Source organism: Trichosurus vulpecula, chromosome 2 (assembly GCF_011100635.1).
Source record: "Trichosurus vulpecula isolate mTriVul1 chromosome 2, mTriVul1.pri, whole genome shotgun sequence".
NCBI lineage: Eukaryota > Metazoa > Chordata > Mammalia > Diprotodontia > Phalangeridae > Trichosurus > Trichosurus vulpecula.
Window position 1 is genome coordinate 460,048,123 of NC_050574.1, and position 25,120 is coordinate 460,073,242.

General features: G+C 37.3%; 1 protein-coding gene across 6 annotated transcripts in view; it reads right to left on the reverse strand.

The window, feature by feature from the left end:
- The window catches only part of DMD (dystrophin), a 1,925,924-nt gene that overhangs the window by 650,894 nt on the left and 1,249,910 nt on the right, over positions 1 to 25,120 (reverse strand). For all 6 annotated transcript variants that reach the window (XM_036747778.1, XM_036747779.1, XM_036747772.1 and 3 more), the window contains one exon: positions 20,529 to 20,646. In XM_036747778.1, the coding sequence (XP_036603673.1) occupies positions 20,529 to 20,646 (118 nt within the window). The remainder of the gene's footprint in view (positions 1 to 20,528; positions 20,647 to 25,120) is intronic.

The following is a 25,120-nucleotide window of genomic DNA, read 5'->3' on the forward strand; positions in this document are numbered from 1 at the left end:
TCATGGTTTTCTCGCATCCTTCTCATTTCTCTTCCCAATTTTTCCTCTACTTCTCTGACTTGCTTTTCCAAATCCTTTTTGAGTTCTTCTATGGCCTGGGGCCAGTTCATGTTTTTCTTGGAGGCTTTGGTTGTAGGCTGTATGACTTTGTTGTCTTCTTTAGGCTGTATGTTTTGGTCTTCTTTGTCACCAAAGAAAGAATCCAAAGTCTGAGACTGAATCTGGGCGCGTTTTCGCTGCCTGTCCATATTCCCAACCAACTAACTTGACCCTTGAGTTTTTCAGTGGGGTATGACTGCTTGTAGACTAACGAGTTCTATGTTCTACGTTTGGGGGGGAGGTGCCAGCTCTGTCAGAGCCTCACTCCTCCTTCCCCAAGGACCCCCAATCCAGACTGGGCTTAGATCTTCAGCAGGCTGTTGCACTCCTGCTCTGATCCGCCACTTAATTCCTCCCACCAGGTGGGCCTGGAGCCGGAAGCAACAACAGCTGTAGCTGCCCCACCTCCGCTGCCCCCGGGGCTGGAAGCCGAAAGGCGAACTCTTTCCACTCCCACAGCTTTTCCCACTAACCTTCTCCACAGTCTTTGGTGTTTGTGGGTTAAGGAGTCTGGTAACTGCCGCAGCTCACATATTCAGGGTGCTAGGGCCCCCTCCGCCCGGCTTCTGGTCTGGATGGTCCACGCCGCCCACGCTGGACTCTGCTCCACTCCGTTCCCAGCTCCCAGCTCCGTGTGGGATAGACCTCAACCAGAGACCATCCAGACTGTCCTGGGCTGGAGCCCTGCTTCCCTCTTCTGTTTTGTGGGTTCTGCCGTTCTTGAATTGGTTCAGAGCCATTTTTTATAGGTTTTTGGAGGGACTCCGTACGGAGCTCACCCTAGTTCCTGCTTACTAGCCGCCATCTTGGCTCCGCCCCCCAAATCCCATTTTCTATAGGAAGTCTTTCCTAACCCCTCTTCATTCTAATGCTTTCCCTCTGTAAATTATTTCTTATTTATGATGTATACAGCTTGTTTGTATATGTTTGTTTAATGTTTTCCCCAGTCTATTGTGACCTCCTTGAGGGAAGGGACTCTCTTATGCCTCTTTTTGCATCCCCAGGGCTTAGCACAATGATTAGAAAAATGGTAAGCCCTTAATAAATGATTATTGACTGACTCACTGATACTCAAAAGTCATGATCTCAAGGCATTTACCAGACTGCTTACCCTCTGGCTTATCACTGTTTTTTTAAAGATGTAATGAGAACTGAATAAGACACAATAGATGTGGTCTGATGAGGGCAAAATACAATAGGATTTTTATCCTGAACAAGATACCTCTCTTAATGCAGGTTAAGATTTCATTATCTTTTTTAGCTTTCATATTCCACTAGCAATTCAAAGTGAGTTTGCAATGCACTAAAACCTGGGTTCTTGACCAGAGGTCTGTGAATTTATTTAAAAAAACATATTTTAAAAATTGTGTTTTAATATGATTCATTTCTTCTGTCACCATATGTATTTTATGAATTTTTAAACATCATCCTAAAAAGAGATCCATAGTTTTCTCCAGAGTGAAAAAGGGCTCCATGACCCTCCCTGACTCAAAAAGTTGAGAATACCTGAACTGAAACTTAAGATCTTTTCAAGAAAAACTGCTATCTAGCCGTGCTTTTACTAAGAGAAGAGTATCTTAGCTCTTCATGGGTGTTAGATATTTCTTAATGCTATTTCAGCATCTATATAAGGTTTATATCCTTTGACTCATACAATCCACTACTGGGTTTATACACTAAGGATGTCCATAACAGGCGCCAAAGTATCCATAGCTACATTATTTTTAATGATAAAGCATTGTAAATAAATTGTGTGCCCAACAATTGAGGAACAGCTGAAGAAAGAGTGGTATATTAATGTTATGAAACATTGCTGTGCATTAAGGAGCCAGGAATATGAAAAAATAGAAAAACAAGAAGATTTATATAAACTGGCATAGATTGAAAGGATAAATAACAATATACACAATGACTATAATAAATGATGAAAATATTAAAATGAAAAAAAATTCAAATGCATTCTATGATGACTGTTCCAAATTACTAAATCACCACACTCTTCCTTTCTGTTAACAAACAGAAAATGATGGAAGTCTATAAAAATATTTGGCAACTACCATATTTGTCAATTTTGCTTAACTCTTTTTTGTTGGAAATGTAATATTACATGTTACTTATTGGGAAATGTGTGATATGTCAAAAAATATAGCAACAAAATTTTAAAAAATTGTAACAAGAGTACTGTGGAAAGGCTAGAAACACCAGTAGTCTCATGGAAATTAACATGTATGCAGAGATGATGGTTAACAAAGCATGTGTGAAAGTACCTTGCTATTGTAGGTGTTATTAATTTGAGAACTCTCCATCCATGGGCTAGATTTAATTTAATTTTAAAATTAATTGCATCTTTATGTTATCCAAGGCATCTGCCTTCTTGAAATAAACCCCACCTATTTTTTTCAGATAACAACTATCATTTATACAGAAGTTTAAGGTTTCTTTAATTCTTTATATAATGTTGCGTCATTTGATCCTGTGAGGTAGATGCTATTATTATCTGTGTTTTACAGATGAATAAAGTGAGGCTCAGAGCATTTTAGTGACTTGCTCAGGGTCACACAGGTAGTAAGTGTTGAGGCAAGACCGAACTCAGGTTTCCTTACTCTAAGCCCTATGATCTATTTTCTGCACCAGCTGCCTTCAGATGATGCTATATAGCTGAAATCCATGAAATAGCCCTGTCTTGGAATGCCAAGATTATGGGTCAACCAGAGGATAAAGGGGGATGAGTAAGCATCAGCATATTAACAATGATGAAATGTGACCAAAGAGACACACAAAAGATATCATCAAAGTGATTAGAGCGCTGTAGATTCAGAACTGGGAAGGACATTAATTTAACTCTTTCATTTTATATGCATATGCAACTGGAAAAGAAATGGGCTAGTTATGTAATTAAACTAAGAGAAAGACAGCTCATGTGCTGCACCGGTATCCCTGCAGTGTTAAGAGACAGAGGAAGGTCCATGAAATGCCAGATGGACCTCTTCATGTGACAAGAAGGTATGAATGAGTTGTGAGTCATACTCTTGGAAGAAATACTCACATTACTAAGGCCAAATATCCCATGACATGTTGATGTATTTATTCAAGCCATGAGGTAAGCAGCAAGAAGTGACATCTTCCTTTGTGAATACAGCCAGAAAAATACAACCAAGCCATGCAAATCTTGAGTGCTAATTCTCTAAGAAGCCATCAGATGGGGCTCCTACTCTTTGAAAAGCTGTTTATGTATCTTTCTCCCTATGCAGCTCTATCTCATCCATCCTTTTCTCTCTATTTCTCCTCTTTATTTCCTATTTTTTCTTCCACTCCTGACTAGCCACCAAGTGGAACCAAACTATTTCCTGATTTTATTTTATTTATACGCTTATTGGAGTTTTATGTTCTCTTCTTAATGAATAAAAGATATATCCAGGGAATTTTATATGTATATCACTTTAATTAAAATGCCATCTGTATGTGTGTATGTATATAGTCATATACCTGTTTATATTTGGGCTAGGTATAGGTACTGTACTTGGTTGTAGGTGATTTCAGTGGAACAGGAAACTCCCTTTCCCAAAGCTGGTTGGCACCTTTCCTGTAACTTAGAGTTTCAGAGAGTTACCTAGAGTATTAAAAGGTTAAGTGACTTATCTAGCATCAATCTATGTCAAGGGCAGGATCTGAACCCAGGTCTTCCTGACTTTCACACTGGTTGTCTATCCACTATGCCAAGCTACTTCTTTATGTTTCTGTTTATCCGCAGCACAGTTCTTTGTACACATTAAGCACTTAATAAATGCTATTTCCTTCATCTGTTTATATACACATGTTAATATGCATGTAAATATGTGCACATAAACAAATACATTTATACATGCCCATGTATAGATATATGATATACATATGAACAAAAGTATGCAGTCTATACAGTTGCTCTTTTCTTCATGTGGCCCTCAGTTGAATTTTTCTGTTGATGGCCATCAATAGGGGAAAAAAAAGTATCCTCAATCCTATCCTAAAATTTTGTGACAGTCCAATGTCCCAGGTGAGGCGACAAACAAGCAAACCAGTGAGAAACATTTTTATGTTCATATTTTAATTGCATGATTTCAAATAGAGTATTTTTTTTCTTTACTGCCGTAGACTCATTTTATTTTGTATAATATTTTTACACTAACCTATTACGTACAGTTTGCAGCACACATGTAAACTACAATGTGATAGTTAGCTTTGGTAGTGAACCAATTCCACTCAAATGTGGTTTGGTCTTCAGACTGTCTAGAATTTCTTGAAAGTCCAAAAAACTATGCCAACATTGTTAATTAAAATAAATGGTTGCCATGAATAAAATTAAGAAACCATTCCAGACAAATCATTGGATTTAGACAAATGTTTACTTTTGTAGGTAAAACTTTTGGACTATAATTTCTGGAAAAAAAACCAATTGATGGATATGTAAGATTTATTATGACAGTCAAGATCATGTCTATTGTATATGCCCTCAGGAATCCCATACAGTTAAATATACCTTATAGATCCGGGAGGGAAAAAGGGCCTACTGACTAGTTAAATTGATAAACCTAGTGAAATTTTGCATGAGAAGTACAATGCACAATAAATTTCAATATATTTAGAAAATAACAAGAAGGAAAAGACCCATAATCAGAGAAGGTGCTTAGTGAGGCTTATTTTAAAGGAAGCATTGATTGGACTGTCTTTTTAAGAGTAGAAACTTGATCTATGTAATAATGACAATAATCCCTTAAAATCGCATGGGATTTTATTTATAAAGATCTAAAAGTACCACTATATACATATATATATATATATATATATATATATATATATATATATATATATATATATATATATATATAATCTCTTTTATAATATCACAGCAATTCAAGGGGGAGGTTTTATGATTACACTCATTTTATAGATGGAGGTGCAGAAAATAAAATACAAGGATACAATTGATACACCTTATTTGCTCTGGGGCTGTCTATTTTAGTTATCTTATTAAAGTTAAGTTCTTCCACTAAAATGGTCCTCTGATGTATTCTCATGATATGGTGGTGACCCTGGGCTGTTAAAGGCCCGGATAGCAGAGCAAAATCCTACCAACCTGGGAAGGTTCTTCGTACAGCTCCAGCAATGTCTTTACCAGCCTGCACTGGCATGTTTGTCATCTGAGCTGTAGCCTCCTCATGGAGAGGCTCATTACCAACAGATGAAATTTTTGGCCACAATGTCAACAGGCAATCACAGCTTCACAAAACTTTTGTGAAAACTAGGATTATCACAAGAGAAATAAACATGTGTATAGAAATCAAAGAGTTTATAATCCACACAGAAGTCTGTATATCTATGACAGTGCAACAAAGGAAGGAGAAGAAAACAAATCTCCTCTGAAAGGGGTGTGCCATGAGAGGCAGAAAGGTAGAGTAAAGGTGGAGAAAAGACAAAACTCTTCCCAAAAGGGAGGAGCAAGGTGACCACAAGGACCACATTCTTTTCCCTTGGGAACTGATAGACCATGAAGAAAGGATGGCTTGCTTATCTACGAGGGTCCCAGTTGGACAAGCAATTTTGTTAGCCTAATACAGACTGACTGGTGCCTATCTTGTTTCCCAAGGACACACAGGGAGTCCAGTTTGGGATGCAAACAACACATTATGGCAGGTCAGGGTAGGTTTCATCCTTGACACATTCAGGGCCTCCTGCTTGCTTTGGGTCTAGTGTTTTTGGACCATATAGCAACTGAAAAAGACAAGTTCAGGGGACCCCTTAACATTCCTTAATAACAAAAACTAACAAATACCATCTACCAAATAATGGGATGCTATTAATCTGCATCAGTGGAGCATACCCAACAGGTTAAGTCATTAATCCAACCAAATTTTAAATTTTTGTGAGCATTAATTGTCCAATCTTCCCACTTCTGGGAGCAGAAAGAATTTTCCTTTGATGTATAAGTAAATTCAATTCTATTTAAGACAAAACTTTTTTAAGCACACTATTTGCAGAACATTACGTTAGATGCTGGGGGATACAAAACTAAAATGATTGATGATGATGATGATGATGATGACATTAATAATAAAATAGCAGCCATCATTTCTATCGGACTTTCAGGTTTAAAAATAGCAGCCATCACTTGTATAGGACTTTCAGGTTTATAAACCACATTACAGGCATTTTCTCATTTGCTCCTCACAGCAACTCTGGGAGGTAGGTACATCTACTTTACAGATACGGAAATTAAAGCAGGCAGAGGTTAGGTGACTTGTCCAGTTAGTGTCTGAGGTGGATTTTCTTACTCCAGGCCCAGTACTCATACCATTATACCAGAGGTGTCAAACCTAAAGCCACAAGGTGCCCACAACCTTCCAGAGAGCAGACTGAATGAGAATAAAATACAATTAGGAAATATTTAATGAAATAAAAATACCATACAACATAGATAATGTTAATCTGTAGTTTTTTGAGTCAATATATAGCCCTCAGGGATTTGCTTTCTATTTGAACTTGACACCACTGCACTGTACCATCTACCTGTCCTTGCTGGCTCTTAATTCTCACAGGGCTATATTGTCTTATAGCTCTTAGAGGATCTGATTTAAGGGTTATAGAAGCAGGAGGAAAAAAGACAAATTAGACCTATTGAGTTTTAGGTAAAATTGCGATATCTACACAGAAATGTCTACTGTACAACAAAAATGTGAAGAAATTTGTACTACGTATAAAGATTTGGTAGTCATCATTATCATGATAATTATTCACATTTACATAATATTTTAAAGTTTTGAAAGCATTTTTCTGTGAGGAGATGCTGTGATTATCCCCTAATTAATGGAAAAGGAAACTATTTGCTCATAGGCACACAGCTACTAAATGTTCAAAATAGAGCTCAAACTAGTGTTTGTATCTTCAGGTTCCATGTCTTTTCTACTAAACCTTGACAGTTGAAAGGCATCAGCAAATGAAGCCTTCAAAGGGGAGAGGGAAGGAGAAAGACTGAGAGCTGAACCTTAAGGAAATGCTAACATTTAAAGAGAAGCAAGGAACAATTGGTATTGTAGAAGAATAAGGAAAAAGAAGGAATTAGGAAAAGAAAAGAAGCAGGATCCCTGACACATGAACTATTTAATACCTGGACTGGGAGCTGTCTTCACAGAATGTGCTAGTTAATGCAAAGGCATAAGCTAGAGGTATGTATGGATAATTACAGAGCATCTACTGGCACAGACCATGTGCTTTGTAGGACAGTGGGCAAATATAAAATCCTGGCAAATATAAATCTTGAGAACTACTTTTAGCTATAAAATGTCAACTGCAGATAGGGAATGTATATAGTTGAACCCACTTCTAAAATAAGGGCAGATCTCTTTAGCAGGTAAGAGATGTGATGAAAATACTTGGAATCATATCATTGGGAAAAGTTTTTTTATTAAACTGTTAAAAATAGTGGCTTATTTTAAATTTCAGTGTGAAAGTATTATATATACACATATGTGCGTATGTGTATATAAATTATATACATATATTTGCCAGAACACAACAATGAATTGATGAAGTTGCTTCAAAACTGAGTTAATGCATATCTTTAGATTTAAAAAAAAAATATAAGGCAAAATATTTTCTCTCTGTAAGGGAATGGTCCTGGAAAACCCAGAACCTAATCAGAGAAAAGGGGCCATCCGTAAGACATTAACGGAAATGTAGGTAATGCGTTTATGAATTAATTATTTCCTTAAATAAACCAGAAAAAGGATAAAGAATGATAGGCCATGCTTCAGGGTAACCTTTAACAGTTAGCTCAGTGAGTTAAGGAGAGAAGCATCAGCTCCCAAGGGGATGAGTAAGAAGATGGGTGGAGCTTGTGACAGAGAATGGAAAGTAGCTGTTTGTAGAAGGGAAAACAGAAGCACAGGCAGAGGGAACCACCTTTAAGGAGACAATTCTGTAGGAGTGAGTCTGCTTCAGCCCATCCAAAGGAAGTAAGCCGGGTCAGAAGCTGAGACACTGAACCTTGCCCACTCTCTCCCTAACCCCAAATATGGACCCTAAGACAATAATCCTCTATCTCCTTTTCCGCTTGGGTTCTTTCTGGAGAGCGTGAAGCCTTTTTCTCTTGGCACGGGAAAGTCTTTTTAACTTTCTTTGTTAAATGGTTATTTTGTCTTTATTAAAAAAAAAGTATGTGTGTGTATGTGTGGACATATATGTATTGGGAACACAGTTGGGAGGAGGAAATTGAGGGAGAAAACATCCCCACAGAAGAGAGCAACAGAGATAAAAATAACGCTGAGGTATTTTCACAGAAGGTCTGTCTCTGCCTGCAAGGGCAGAGCTAACAAAAAAAAATAAAACGAATTACAGGTCCTTTACTACTCCCTCCCAAAGTGGACGACTATCAGAAAACCCACATGGCAATAAGCCTGCAGCAGTAGGGCGAAGAGCACGGAGAAATGGCTGAACAACCCCAGTTATTACCCAGTCACTATAACACCCCCATATATTAGGTTTTTAAATGATAAATGGGGATTTTTTTTCCCTGAGGTATTTAAAATTTCACTTTTGTTCAAATAATCTTAGATATGTTTAAAGAATTCTAACTAAAACAAGTTTTAAAAAATAAAAGAGTACATGATATTGTCCTGTTGGGGGAAAATACTAATAATTCCCATTTATATAGTGCTTTAAGCTTTATAAAGTGCTTTTCTCACAACCACCTGTGAAATATGTAGGACATATAATTTTATTTATGTTTTGCAGACAAAGAAACTAATACTGAGATTAAGCATCTCATTTGTGATCACAGAGCTAGTAAGATCCTTCATCTGTTATACCTAGTAAACTTTTTTTGGTTTAGAGTCCACATAAACTTGTAGAGAGTTCCTGATTTTGAACACTTTTAGTTCCAGATTTTTTCTACTGATCTGTGATTTTTGGTTAATTTGTTCCTTATTGTCCCAAAATGTTGTAACACAAAGACAGGAGCTGCCTTACCATCTTTGCTTCTCCCATAGCACCTACCTATAGATACCCAGAAAATATTTGTGGAATTGAATGTAATTCAACATAGGAATTTTAATAACTCTCTTCCTACTGATAATTTTTAAAATATTGGAACTCCGGCCTATAGACTTGCAATACTGGTAAGATAATTACAAAATGAATGCTATAAGCTTTGTATTGGCAGGAAAGGTATCTTATTTAAAGTTAGCATCTCTCCTCTAGTATCTAGGGCAGCGCTCTGCATATAGTTGACATTTAATATAGGAGTGAATATTAAATGAATTATAAGGTTTAAAAGAGGGAAATGAGTACAGGAGTCATAAAATTGATATCCAGATTAGTGATACCTTGAATTTGATCCTAAAAGATAAGTTCTCACATAAAAATTATTTTGCATTTTATGCCTGACCCACTGCTGAACTCTTATATTCCTATCTTTTCCCCACCAACCATCTGTTTTATCATTTAATTTTCCACAGAGCTCTCAAAGGCTATAATGAGGGGGCGAGAAAAAGAGAAAGAATAGATTCAGTACAGTCAGTTGAAATTTAGGGCTTTATATCTGCAACACCCAGCATAATGCTTTGCAAAAAGTGGGTGCTTATTGAATGTTGGGTAGAATGGCCTGGATTCAATTAGGGATTCTAGGCCAAACGTCAGGAAAGACCTCTTCACTCTGTTAACTGTGAAATAAACAGAGGTGATACTTAAGCTTAAATATAGAATGCTATGTTATTTTTTTAAAGTAATGCCCAAAGATGTGATCTTGACCTCTTTCTACCTTGATTGCTTCTGGGAATAAAGGTCTTGGTCCAATATTACAATTCCCTTGAGAAAGGTACTGAAAAGAGGAATTAAGGTTTCTGAAATAAACTCAGTAACTGGTTAGGTGGAGAGAACACAGGGCAGCAATTAAAAAAAAAAAACAGTCACTGCAAAGAACTCAATAAGTATCATTTGACCTCACTTAAAATACAATTCACTCTTTAACCAACCAAGCTGATTACAACCAGGTTATATTTATATAAGCAACCTGGACAAGACAATGAAAATCATGGAAGTCCATAGATAGAGTGAAACATATTCATATGAAACCAATCACTCACACTGAGATTTTACCAAGGGTATTACAAGTGCACAGGGATTTCTTTACTTGATTTCCTCTAGATAGAATTTAATTACTATGTATGGATTTTCCCAGATGTACAAAGTTATAAACCATGATTTACCTGGGAGGAAAAAATATTTTAATATAAGATTTCATACATATTAAACAAGTTTTACTTTATCTGAGTCTTTCCTAAATATTTCATTTCTGGCAATTTCATAGAGATAATGAAGCAGGGGAAAACCTTCAAATAAGGGGATTCATTTTTATGAGTTGCTATTTTATTTCTGTCCCTTTCAAGGGGAAGACTAAATCTATACAAAGAAAATTCTATTTAAAACACTATTGGAATTTTATGAGTATTGAATTTCCTTCCCATTTCAAAGATTTCAAATGGAGAGATATACTGCAGTGCCAACGGACTAAAAATGACATTGTTTAGATAAACATGTCTTGTCATAAAAGTCTCAATACCATTCTTAGTGGACCCAATCACATCTCCGAGGTAGCATTCAAGTTTAGGTTCTTAATAAGCAAACAACATATCACAATAGACATTTGCTTTCAAGAAAATGATTTTTTTTTTGGCGATTTGGATTAGAATCTTTCCATTAAGCCAGAGACATTCATAAAGGCAATCTTAAAAGGCATAGGAACAAGGAAGCAGAACAATTCAAATCACTAGGCATTAGCAGCAAGATGCAAACGCACTCAGGTCACTCAATTTTTCTTTACACTATGTGAAGTATGAGGGGAAAAAAAACTTATCAATGCTCTATGGGAAAAAGACTTGGCAGGGTAAAATGGAAAATATTTAGAGATTGCTGATTGGAGGTTTGACAATGAATACCTAGCTATTCTTTTCCTTTGTGAAAAGAAATACTCAAAATAAATTTTCATTTGTGGAATAAAATATGAGATTTCTATGTGTTACATTCAAGTTTGCATTTTAAAAATCCCTTACTTTAGATTTTTCTTAGACATGATATATAGGTGACTCACAAGTGGGATGGTTATTCAGTCTCTTCGTTGTTATGCAACTCATTAGGAGCTAGCCATCTTTAGAAGCTCAGTCAATATTTCAGACCATTGTTAGTTAAGTGATGCTAATACAAACTAAACAACAATCTTTGGAAGAAGACACATGTAAAATTATTTCATGTAAGGCACAGAGGTCCCATACTGTGGCCCATGATATTTCCAAGTGAAGCCCAAACTGTATTAAAATGTAATTGGGAAATATTTAGCAACATGAATAAAAATATAATAGAACATGTATAACATTAAACTTTGGCTTTCTAAGGGCCCTGACTTCATTCATTAAATGTATGGATTCAAGAATCATCTACTCCAGTTAGGCAGTGCTTTTATCGAGCATTAAGGTGGGAAACAAGGAAATGTATTGACAGCTTTTTCTGTGCCATGATAGTCTTGCTCAGCTCTTCATAGACATGACCTTCCAGTAAGTGAATTATTTACACGTTGATGGAGTCTGTTCCTCCATAAAAACAGCATATGTCAATGTTCAATTGCTTAGCCAACTGTAATAATTTAAATTCAAAAGTGGATCGTGGGATGAATAGGTGAAAGAATCTTCAAAGATCAACAAGTCCAAAGCCTTCAACATGGCAGAGGAAGTGACTCAGACTCAGAAAGGTTTATTTACGCAATGTCATATTAAGTAGCAGAGATTTTAAATAAGGTTTTCTGTGTCCAAATCTGATTTTCTTTCTTACTTTAACAAACTACCTCTCAAAAAGGACTATCTTAATTTTCAGTCATTTTTTACCAAGCCAATTAAATGTGCTCTCCTAGCCCTTTCCCCCAGGAATTAAATCAAAACAGAAATAGAGAAGACCTTCAGGTCTAGTGATAGAGAGGCCCAAGTTACGATTACCAAAACGCTACTGGGCATTCCATAGTAGTAGGATGTAAGTGCCTTGAGAGCAGGGGCTGTTTTTACCTTTGATTCCAGCACAGTGTCAGGGTGAACAGTGCTTAAGTATATACATTCTTACATTTAATAAATGTTTATTAAATGAATATTGAATCCTTACCTATATATAATAGTGTCATTAATATTACGGATTTTACACTATCAACCAATGAGAATGGAACAGAGGAAAATGTGAATTTCCAATTGGGTATCATATTAGCGCATGTTTCCTTGACCATTTAGAAGTATTCTATTAATATTAATGCATTATGTCTGAATACAAGTAATTATTCCAGATCCCTTTTAGATAGAAAAAAGTTGGACAACTTTACCTCCTCCTCACTTACTTTGCCTCCTACATCCATAACAAAATTATTAGGTACAGACTCCAAATTTTTGAATTAAAATGGTGTACATGGATTCTCTTTAAACAACATGAGACTTCTTTTTGGATAGGTTAAAAAACTTCTCAGTAATATGGAATCCAATGTGCATGGGTAGGATTTGCTTTGTTGGTTAGAAGCTAATTATTATCACTGGCCCTCTTCAATTGCACAATTGGTATCCAGTTTGAAATGCCCAATAGGAAACTGGTGATATAGGACTGAACTCTGGGGAGAAATCAGAGCTGCAGACATGCCCCCGCCCCAATACGTGTGTGTATGTACACACACATAGAGGTGTGTACATGTATGCTTATATGTGTTTATACATATATGTATGTGTATATACATTGGGAATGTTTAAAAGGAAGGAACTAGCAGATAAAGAGAGATTAAAGATGGGTAAGGACAATATGACAGACACAATTTGCTAGAGAAAATTGGAAGTGACGAGATCCAGGGACAATGTAGAGGGGGTGGCCTTTCTAAGGACAGTTACCATATTGCCAGATACTGGGGGAAAGGAAGAAAGTATAGAGGATAAAGAAAGGACTAAGAGAGAGGGAGAAGAGTAAACTCACAATGAATAGCTTCGAGTTTCTCAGTAAAGTAAGAAGAAAGGTCCTCAGCTGAGGAAGAGTGTGTAGAGAAAAGAGTGAGAGATTTGAGAAGATATGAGAAAGTCTGGAATAACTCTGGGAAATTAGGGAGTCAATCAGGAAAGGATAAAAAGTTTTCTTTATCACAAGGAATATACATACATACATACATTATATACATCAAGGCATGGAGGAAATAAGCATTTTATTCAGCACCCACTATGCTCCAAGCACTGAGTTAACAGCTTTTCAAATACTATCTCTCTTTATTCTCACAACAACCCTGGGAGATAGGTGCTATGGCTATTCCTGTTTTACAGTTAAGGAAACTGAGGTTGACAGAGTTATGACTTGCCCAGAACCATAAAGTTAATAAATGTCTGAGGCAGGCTTTGAACTCGGGTCTTCCTGACCCCAGGTCCAGTGTTCTATCCAATGTGCCATCCAGCAAGGTGACCTCAAAGATCACAGGCTCTTTTTTTCCAGCCCAGCCCCTGCAACCTTCATCAAAGAAGCAACCTCTGAGGAAAACCTGCAAAGGCAGCTAAGACAATTTAGAAAGCAGAATGTGCCAGAGTCAAATTACTGCTACCACCTCATCTCACCATACCCCTTCAGATTCTGACTGAGGCAGCCCAAGACCCCGACCTCAAGAGTCTTGGTAATAGCAATGATCACCAGTCCTGCTTCTAGCCCAGACACTGCAATGTCTGGGAGCATTCATAGAAAAGAAGTAGCTCACCTTCTTTACCATCACTAATGCCAACTGATGACCAACTGCCACTGATTAAAGACTAAGTCCAAGAGCTCTGATAGTCCTAGAGACCCCCAGACCACTGGTCCTGCTTTCAGCTCATCCCCCAAAGCCATCACCCAAAGCAGCAAAAGGACCCGGCAACTGCTTCAGCAGGTACTGTATCTCTGACATCCTCAATAACCAACATTATGAAAGATGCAGAAAAGAAAGTTTTTGTCACCAAAATCCTTAGCACTGTTAAATGGTTCAACTTGTCAACTATCATATGGTGTCAGTGAATATGACATTAAAGCAGATGCATTACCATCTGCTTTGTTGCTACACTCTTAGGGCTACTAAACCTTTCCATTTGACTTGGAGTTGATGCCTCTTATCTCTCCCATTAGAATGTGAGCTCCTTGTTGTCAGGGACTATCCCCACTTATCTGTTTTTCCAGTACTTAAAAAGGGCTTAATAGATGCTTTGTAGTTCGTTCATTCATTGAATGAAAGTCTCTCCATGAGGAAGAAATTTCCTAAGTTTATATTAGATACTTCAAAGTTTCTTTGATGGAGGTAGGGATGAGTTAATAATGTCTCCAAAAGAGTCTAATTTATATCTAGAGAATAATAGTTTAATCACTAATTATATCATTATGGTCCCCATATGTTAAATAGAATTGAAGAAGAAATCCTATGAAGATTCATTTTGGATAAACAAAATACTGGCTTGGATGATCCAAGCGATCTATAAATGATTCTAAGCTAGGAAACAGTTCTCATCTGCCAATGTCTTTTCCCAAATCAAAAACAAATGCAGAGAGAGCTAAACTAGATCTTTCTTAACACCTTTTTAAGTCAGCAAGTATTTTAATCGGTAAATTCCAGACCAAAAATGGAAAAGAAAAAGAAAGATGACTAATCAGAGATTATATCACATCTTAAATCGCTTACTTGGAATTAAGTAAGGATTTGAAATACGGTTGGTATCTACATCCTTATTTGAAGTACAGTAGCATCCCATTATAATGTGGCTCTTTATGGGACAGATGCCGTTTTATCCTTAGTCAAGTCATGCCTTAGAAAAAGGACTATATTTAGACCAAAGGCCCAAAATGTAGTACTGTTTAGCTACAAGGTCAATATTAGTATTGTGCCCTAGCATCATTTATAAAGGGATACATACGTGTATGTGTATATGTATATACATATGTACATACACATACACACACATATATACATATATATACACATACATATGTATATGTATATACACTAAGTGTCGGAAAACCTTTTAAACATTTATCTTCCTCTTAAACATTTGTAGACAGATCATATATATGCATTTAGAGAGAAACAAACATAAATATGGATATACAGAAAAGATAAGAGATGAATAGGTAGACAGACAGATAGATAGATAGATGATAGATAAAGATCTTAGCAAGAAAAGCATTATTCTTGACTAGAATCTTTCTGAAGTATAGTTGCTGCAGGAAAGAGGTAAAAAAGTGTAGAATTTGCTTTACAAGACATAACTTCAAATTAATTTAATTCACCAAACCTTAATTGTCTACCATGTACAAGGCATGATGATAGGGGGTAGGTGCACAAAAGTAAAAACAAGACAGAGTCCTGCCTCTCAGGGAGCCAGATAAGTATAATTAAAAGTTGGAAATAATGGGGCAAAAGAGAATCCTAGACGATGTTCTTTAGGCGGGACAGTAGACTCTTAGCTGAGGACATGGCACAGTCTCAAAAAGGAGCTGGCATCCAATCTGTGTTATGGAGGGTAAGAGGAAAGATGAAGTAGATGAGGAAAGAGTGTATTTAGGCAAGGGGGAATGGCTTATGCAAATCCATGAAGGCAACTGATGGAATGGTGAGTCTTGGGAAAATCTAGTAGTTCGATTGGGTTGGAACATAGCATATAAAAGGAAGAAGCATGAAATAAGGTTGGAAAGGCAAGTTGGAGCCAGATGTGGAGGCAAGCTGAGGAGTTTGATTCTAGCCTAGAGTCAAAAAGGAGCTAGTGAAAGGTGTGTAGGAATGTGTGTTTGAGTGTGAGTGTTTGTTTTTACTGGGGAGTGACATTGTCAGCTCTGTTTCTTTGGGAATGATTTTTGCAGCTGTTTGAAGAATGGACATGAGAGGGGAGAGACTGGAGGCAGGGATACCAATTTGAAGATGATTATAATAATTCAGTTGAGTGATGATAACAGCATGAACCAACCAATGTTCAGGTGATGTGAACACAGAATAGGGGACAGCTAGGAGAGATACACTGGGGTAGAATCAACTGGAGCTTGCAAATGGCTGAATATGGAATGTTAAGATAAAGGAGTAAAAAAGGAATATCAGCTTTCAAGATGACTGAAGGGATGGTGGTGCTATCAAGAGAAATAAGGGGTTTGGGCGGAGGATGAGCTTAGGGATGAAGAAGATGATGAATTCAATTTTTAACATTCGAATTCTGATGTGAAGGTGAGACATTCAGGGATAGATGTCTAGCAGGCAGCTGGAGATACAGAAATAGATGTCAAGTAGGAGACTGGGGCTAGATATTTAGATTTAGTATTCTAGAGGTAACAACCCTAGAAATTAAATGAGACAATATAGGGAGAAATTCTATTTAGAGCAGACTTAAGACAGAGACATGGGGGACCTCTATGCTTAGGGAACAGACATTGATAATAAAGATAATAAATATAATAAATTGATAATAAAGATTGATACTAAAGAACATTGAGAAGAAATGGTTAGCGAGGCAGAATAAGAACCAAGACAGATTCAAAGGAGAAGAGAGCACCAAGAGAATGGCCAACAGTGTTGAAATGGGCAGAAATGTTATAATAGCTGAGAGTGAGAAAAGGCCATCAGATCTAGCTCAGCTGACCTTTGGGAAAACCATGTCAATAAATTGATGGCATTGGAAGCCAGATGACAAAGGAATGAAGAACAAGTAGGTGGTAAGGAAGTAGAAAAGATAGCTAGGTGGTATAGTGCACAGAGTGCCAGGCCTGGAATCAGGAAGACCTGAGTTCATATCCAGCCTCAGACACTAGCCGTATGTCCCTGGGCAAGTCACGTAGCCCCATTTGCCTCAGTTTCTTCATCTGCAAAATGGGCTGGAGAAGGAAATGGCAAACCACTCCAATATCTTTGCCAAGAAAACACCCAGATGAGTTCATGGAGAGTTGGACACAACAAATGACTGACCATCAAGGAAGTAGAAAATTCAGAGTATTCTTTCCAGGAAAAGAAGTATAGAGGTCCATAGTCTGATGGCAAATTCAAGTGAAAGTTTTTAAAAGCTGGGCAAAACCTGACCATATTTGTAAGCAGAGGGAAAGAAAACAGTAGATAATGAGGAACTAAAGATAAGAGAGAGGAGAAATAGGGTTGAGTTCCAGGAGGAGATAGGAAGAAATGATATTAAGGACATAGAGGGATGCCTTGGACTGGTTGAGACAGACCACAGGGAAACAGCCTCTTAGAATTTATGTAAAGGAGTTCAGAATTAGACACTGCTTAGTTACATTTCCTCTGAATTTCTCAATTGCTGTCAAGGAAACTGCCATCTTTCCTGTTACAATGCTGTTGTCTTCTTCAACTCTTCACTCACCCTACAGAAACCATCCATTACCAAATCTCACCGTTCTCTCTTCACAAGCTCCTTTCTCTCTACTCATAGGCAGAGTCACCACTCTAGTGCAGGCTCTCATCACTTCTCACCTGGCCAGACACAAAATTCTCGCAACTGGTTTTCTTCCTTCCAGTTCCTCTGAACTCCTATCCACCCTTTACCCAGCTGTGGATGAGATTTTTCTAAATCTTACTTCTGACCATGCCATGCTCCCCACTCCAATAATGTCCAGTAGGTCATTATTTTCTCTTGGATAAAATATAATGTGCTCCATTTGGCATTTAAAGCTGCACATAACCCGGTTCTGTCATCCTTTCTAGTCTTCTCAAATGTGTCTTCCTCTATGATCCAGAGAACATAGCCCACTTGCAGTTCCTCAAACATCATACTGTTTCTTTTTTCCTCACCTTTGCACTGGCTGTCACCTATGCCTGGGAGTTTCTGGGTCTTACCTTCATCTCTTTAATCCTGCAGCTATGTTCAAGAAGCAGCTCAAATCTGAGTTTCTACAAGCTGCCTCTCTAGTTCTCCCTCTCTGCTAGTGCCTTCCTGATGAAATCACCTTCCCTCTAACTGTCTATGTCCTGTATATACATAGCTATTTACATGTTGTCTCACCCGTTATATACTCTTTGAGGACAGGGACTGTTTTTTGCTTACCTGCCTGGCCCTAGTGGGCATATGGAGGGAAAAAATATGGTTGAAGATTTTGATCACAGGAGGAGAAGAATTTCAACACTGGTATGTTGAAACATGTTACCATGGGGGAGCCTTGTCCTCTCATTTGCTTTTGGAAGACATCTCAGTCAATGGTAATCTCTACATTTTGGAAGAACATGGTTGCCTTGTGGGTTTCCCTCAACACTTCTTCTGATGGTATGCTACTGCATAATTGCTCTGAAACATCCACTTCTGGAAAGGTGCCTTGGAGTCTGTATTACATTACTCCATTCTCCTTCTTTGCCACTTTCTTTGGGTGTTTTGTATGATTTCACTACACTTGGTACCACCCCACCATCTGAAGCCAGTCTTCTGGCATTAGGCAGAGTTCATGATGTTACGGTGTTTCAGAAACAGATGAGAGCAGCATTATTGGTATGATACTTTTGGTGACTCTACCCTACCAATTCTGTGAAAGTCTTAAAGATGATGGAATATAAGTGTTAACTTGAACATGGAAAAAAGCACATTATCATCTGAGAGTGGCAGGTAGAGAGAGTGAGTGAAGATAAAGGAAGATTTTGAGATACTGAGTAAGGGACAAAAGACATGTCATAACAGATGATTTAAATCTTCTCAGCACACTAGACCACAAGCTCATTTGATCATTTAGGGGGAAGCGTGTTGAATTCCTGTAGCAGAATTCCTTAGCTGGAGAATAGGAGTGGAAAAGTCAGAAAATGGGAATGCTCCAGACTTAAGAATATCCAGCATGGGGCAGGTAGGTGGCACAGTGGATAGAACAAACTCCATGGAGTGAGGAGGACCTGAGTTCAAATCTAGCCTCAAGATACTGTACTAGCTGTGTGACCCTGGGCAAGTCACTTAACCCCAATTGCCTTGCAAAAAAAAGAGAACAAAAACCAGTCAGCATGTGAACAGGAAAAGGACAAAGGATTTAGGAGCAGGAGACATCACATTGTTGAAAAGGATAACTAGAGAGTCAAGAGTATGAAAGAGAATAACAAAGCCAGAATAGGCATGATTGGGAACACAGGGTTGTAGGGGAGAGACTGGAAGTCATGGTGTGGATGAGAAGTAAGGTTGGAAAAAGTGAAGTAAACAGCCAAAGACTGTGCTCAGAAAATGGAAATTCAGCGTTCAAGATCATAATACAGTTTTGGGTGATGGTGAGGAGTGAGGGATGACCATCCCTATGAGGAACAGATGGTGTCTCTGTGATTCTGTGAGGTAGAGATGAATAGTAAAGACAGATTTTAGGGGAAGTGAGGGGTTGATGAGCTGAGAGGCCTGGATATTTGCTAAGATATCAAGTAGTAAATAAGAATGGGGGCACTGAATGGGAAAGATATGACTATAAACATGTAAGAAGGGAGAAGAACCACCTAGTTATTCATAGATAACAGGAAAAAGGATCTAAATATGGTGATAAAAATAGATGGAATGGACCTCAAAGGAGTTCAAATTGGCTGGGCGATGGTGGCAAAAGGAGGGTGTAGGTAGTGGTAGAGAGAAGGGGCAACTAAGTGGCATAGTGGGTAAGAAAGAGTGCTAGATTTGGAGTCAGGAGGACCTGAGTTCAAATCCCATTTCAGACACGAGCTGTGTGACCCTGGAAAAGGTACTTAACCCCTCTCTCTGTCACCTCATTTATAAAATAGAGACAAAAGAGTACCTATCACACAGGGATAGTCAAATGAATTATGTGAATGGGGCTTTGCAAACCATTAAATACCGCAGAAATACTAGCTCTAAATGTTAACTATGTAGTGAATTTTCCTTCTAGCATAGTATTTCATGGTGCAAAAGAGGAAAAAAACCAAAACAGCCAGGCTTGCAGAGGATGGGAAGGGGTGGCATGAGTCCTGGAGAAATCCAGGTTCCTATGAGCCCTGAAGATAGAGAGAATGAGAGAAGTGCTGTGCTATAGGATGAAGCAGAGTCTGTTAGCAGTAGCGTAGGTGCGGGTGTGGGTGCAGGTCCGGGGAGGAGTCTGGAGGGGGTTCCAAAGGGACAAGGGGCAGGAAGTGTGAGACCTGAGGAGGAGCAGAATGTACAAATCCCTCAGCCTTGGTAGAAAAGAATCATCAGATATGGAGCAGCTAGTAGTCTAATTGGACTAATTAGAAGTAATTCTAATATCTAATCAAATAACTATAATTAATTATAAATTAAATATTTCTAATTAAAAATAATTTGATTTTCATAGGCTGACGATTTTCAGATTCTTGAAGGAAAAAAAAATAAAAACAGTCCCAATACCATCATCATTATGACTATCTTTCCAAAAATCTGCCCTGAGATTCACAGGGCAGCTGAAACACCACTTACTGCGATCAGTAATGATTGTTCTGGCCTCTTGGTTGCCGGTCTTGTTTTTCAAATTCTGTGCCGCAGTAATCAGTTCTTCCAGTTGGGGGCGTCGCTGCTCCAAATCCTGTAGTGTTGCCTAGTTCAACAAACGTATAAAATTAAAAGTAGCCCTCAATACTTATCTATAATGGATAAATTGTGGTCCTATTCAAGGATATTGCTGATATTTGCTGTTCTCTACAATTCTGAGGGTTTTTCTTTTTAAGTGGATAATTGCACTCTAGGCACACATACATTTTGAGAGAGGCAAAGTGCTCTATCTCTGCACATGCTTTATTTATAGGAAGCAGAGTGTTATTTTCAAACGAAAGAAAAATATTTTTAGAATATATGGGAGAAGGGGTTATTAGAGACAAGCCCCTCCATTAGTAGTGGTTTATGCATAAAAATTTAACCGGAAAATGTTTTTCGTTTGTAGATATGTGAGCAATTGCGAATGGAGATCTTGATTACAGATTTGCTTCTTAATATTTCAAAGCTTTGGTTAAGCTGTATCACTACACTTGGGCTCATTTAAGTCAATATAAGAATTCCGAGATTAAGAACTGTCATTCTGAATTGTGACACCTTATTTAGTAGACAGATGACTTCTTGTGCTTGGAATCTAATTCTTTGCGAAGTTCTGATGAGACTAGGAAATTCAGTAAAGGAGAAAAGAAACCTTGCCTCTGCTGCTAACTAGCTTCTAAGTTTTGTTTTTTGATTTTTTTTGTGGGGGGGGGGGGGGGCGGAGGGAGGTGCTTCAGCTTCCTCATCCCTAAACCGTGGGGGTAAGATTAGTCAAAATCTTGGATTCCCTTCTACTTCAAAAATACTATGATAATATGAACGTATTTATATTTGCCTTTGACATATATGGGCTGTGTGACCCTGGGTTAATCATTTATCCTTTCAGTGCTCTACGCCAGGGCTTCTTAAACTTTTTCCACTGGCAACCCCTTTCCAGTTTGCACAATTCCTTGGCTTGCTTGGCCTGAGGGCGTGCTCATTGGAAAGTGTGCACACTTTGTGTGCAGAACCTAGGCTGCAGTGAAGTTGTGTGATGTAACAGGAACAAACACTGCCAGAAACACCTTGGATTCATTACACATTTGCTTTTTAATAAAATTTTGGTCATTGAGTGTTCAAAAACCTTTTACTGTTGCCAAATTTCTCGGGACCCACAGTTTAAGAAACACTACGGCAACACTACAAGACGATTCATTTTTATCTTCGGATATAACACATTGCCTGGCACATAGAAGAAGCTTAATAAATGCTTCCTGACTGACTCATAAGTTGGAGAGAAGGTGCTAGCTTGCATGAGTTGAGGAAGTTTCCTTACCTATAACAACGAAATTACAAGTCCCATCCCTATCCACGTGTGTGTATGTATATGTATGTGTGTATACATATATATGTATCTATGTATATATAGTATGTATACACACAAAGATGTACATATAAACATACACACACACACATATATACACAGTGTTTGTGTATATATATATGTGTTTTGTATGTATGTGTGTGTATGCAGAGAGACAAAGACAGAAAGGTCGCTGCCAACTCTAAATCTAGGATTCTAATTAAGATATGAAATGTTTAATGAAATTTAATTTCCTTAATGAAATAAACTCTAATCATGTCAATTTTTTTTATAAAGGTTCATTATTTAAGTTGTCACAGTATATGCTTTAATAAATACATATTTGCTATAGGTGGGAACTTTTGCTCCAGAACATTTCTTTCTTACATAGTAATTCTTTAAACATTTTAATGTAAATTTGTTTTGATATATTCTGGTTTTTATTATCTACATTTCCTCATGTTTACCTCTGATCTGCTCCTTCCAGAGTCACTATGTACAACAAGAATGGTTCAGCAAAACTAGCCAATACAAGAGAAGTACCTGACACAACATTCAATGTTCCATAACCATAATACCCCATCTATGCAAAAAAACGGTGGGGGTGAGATACCTTCCCATATCTACCCTTTGGGAACAAGCTAGGTCATTTTGCAGCATTTGGTTTCCATTGATTTCTTGTTATAATTTTGATTTATATTATTCTGGTCCTCGTATATATTGGTTCGCATTTTTTTTACTTCACTATGAATCAGGTTATTTTAGTCTTCCCATGCTTTTCTGTCTTCATAGTATTCATAATTTTTGGAGCATAATAATATTTTATTACCTTAATGTACAAACCCAACAATTTATCTGGCCATTCCATATTTGGTGGGCATTTAGTTTATTTCCAGAAATTTGGTATTATAAAAAGTACAGCTCTAAATATTTTAATTTATATGAGATCTTTCTTTTTTTTCCTTGACCTCCTTTGTGTGTATGTGTGTGTCTTTAGAGATATTGTCTCATTCAAGATAATATGTGTGTATATACATAATACATACATTTATAGTGTATATATATATATATATACATATTATCTCATTCGAGATAATATATGCACACACACAAATGTTATCGCATTTGATCCTCACAATAACCCCAAAATTTAGGTCCTATTATTATCTACGTTTTACAGTTGAAGAAAGTGAAGTAAACAAGGTTAGTGACTTGCCAAGGGTCACAAATCTAGGATATGAGGCAGGATTTGAACTCAAGTCTTCCTGATTCCAGGCCTCTCAATATTAAGACAGCTAGGTGGCCCCCATGGAGAGAGAACAGGGTGTGGCTTCAGGAAGACCTGAATTTAAATTCCACCTCAGACACTAGCTGTGTGTCCCTGGGCAAGGGCCACTTAACCTCTGTCTGCTTCAGTTTCCTCACCTGTAAAATTGGGGTAATAATAAGACCTACCTCCCAGGGTTATTATGAGAATCAAATGAGATATTTGTAAAAAATGCTTAACATAGTCCCTGGCATGGAGTAGATGCTATAGAAATATTTATTTCCTTTTGTTCAATGGAATTTCTGGGTCAAAGAGTATGGCCTTTCAGGTATTTTCTTCATATAATTGCAAGTTGCTTTACAGCAACCAAAAATTGGACCAATAATCCATAGCTATACCAACAGTGCATTAGCCTGCCCATACATAACTCCTGCGGTACTGACTATTCCCAGATTTTGATATTCTTGCCAATTGGCTTGTTGTGAGGTGAGACTTTGGAATCGTTTGTTGCTTGCTATCTCATATTAGTGATTTGAAGCATTCTAAACTAGTTTTTTTTTTTTTTTGCCATTGCTTCTTTGAATGTGAAATAGAAATGAAAATCTTCATATCTCTTAAGATTCTGAAGCCACCTTAAGGTTCTTTTTTTAAAAACTGCTTTTAAAATGTCAAATGGGATATCTCCTTTATTTAGTGAACCTTGTTTTAAAAAAACATTTTATTCATATTTTTGAGGGGTGACAATGACAGTCAGTCACCATGGAATTTTCTCTAAGTAATCGTCAATATGGAATTGCTGTCACCTGAGCCCCTCCACAATGGCAGGACAGCATTCTATATGAATTTCTTCACAAAATATGTGGACTGATTTGGGATGTGAAAAATCTTCCCACATAGTAAATCTGGGGGGGGGGGGTTCTAAAATGTGAAGACTTGCTATTTTAAGAGAGTGCATGGCAGAAAAGTGGTAGATACTGAATTTATGAAGTGACCTATTTTCTCCTACTGAATTTACAGGATTTTTTTCCCCTGTGAAAGGTCACATTTTTATCCTACTAGGAAGCAGTGGGCAGCTTGACTTCAGAATTCAGGCTCAATAGTTTTGGGCCGGAAATATTAGAACAATAGAAAGAAGTGATCCAAACATGACACATTTTATTCGGGAGTTTGTTCCTTTACTGTATTGAAAAGCTGGTAGGATCAACTTTTAACAAATTTTCCACATTTGTAGACAGTGATTGTTCAAAAGAAAAATCCAATTTTCAGGTTTCTAACTTTTATGGTTTCTTTACACAAAAGGGTGTTCGAAATATGGAACAAATTGCCAGACAGCATTTGAAGTAAGTAGCATGAGTCAGTTGGAGAGAACTGAACATGTTCTATAGTAGAAGATACATAGTCATAGATAGATTTTTAAGAGATAAACATTTTCTTGGGGTAGAATGAGAAGACCAGTCATCTATGACATATTCAACTAAACATGTACTTAGGAATTCAGTATTTGTATAACTTTTAATATATTCAGTATCTTTTTGGACAGCAACTGCCCAGAAATTTCTGATAAAGCTATCTTTATTCTATAGGTTCAAGTAAGCATTTTGTGTAATACAGAGGCCAAACTACATGGCTTCTGTATTTTTAAGGGAAAATGAAAAAAATGTTTCTAAATCCCTTGATGTTAAGGAATGTAGCTTATATTTATTAAGTTTGAAAAACTGGGTTACTCTGGCCTGCTCTCCTATATATAGATAAATTGTACAATTTAAAATATTCTAATACTTTGGGTTTTTTACTTTCCTTTAGGAATTGAAAGGTCAATTAAGAAGTAGGTTTTAGAAGTGACTTTTAGAAGAACTTCAATCTGAAGCTTAATAGACACTAAATTAAAACTGACCACAATGAATAGTTTTATCGCAGAAATTAGCAAGCATG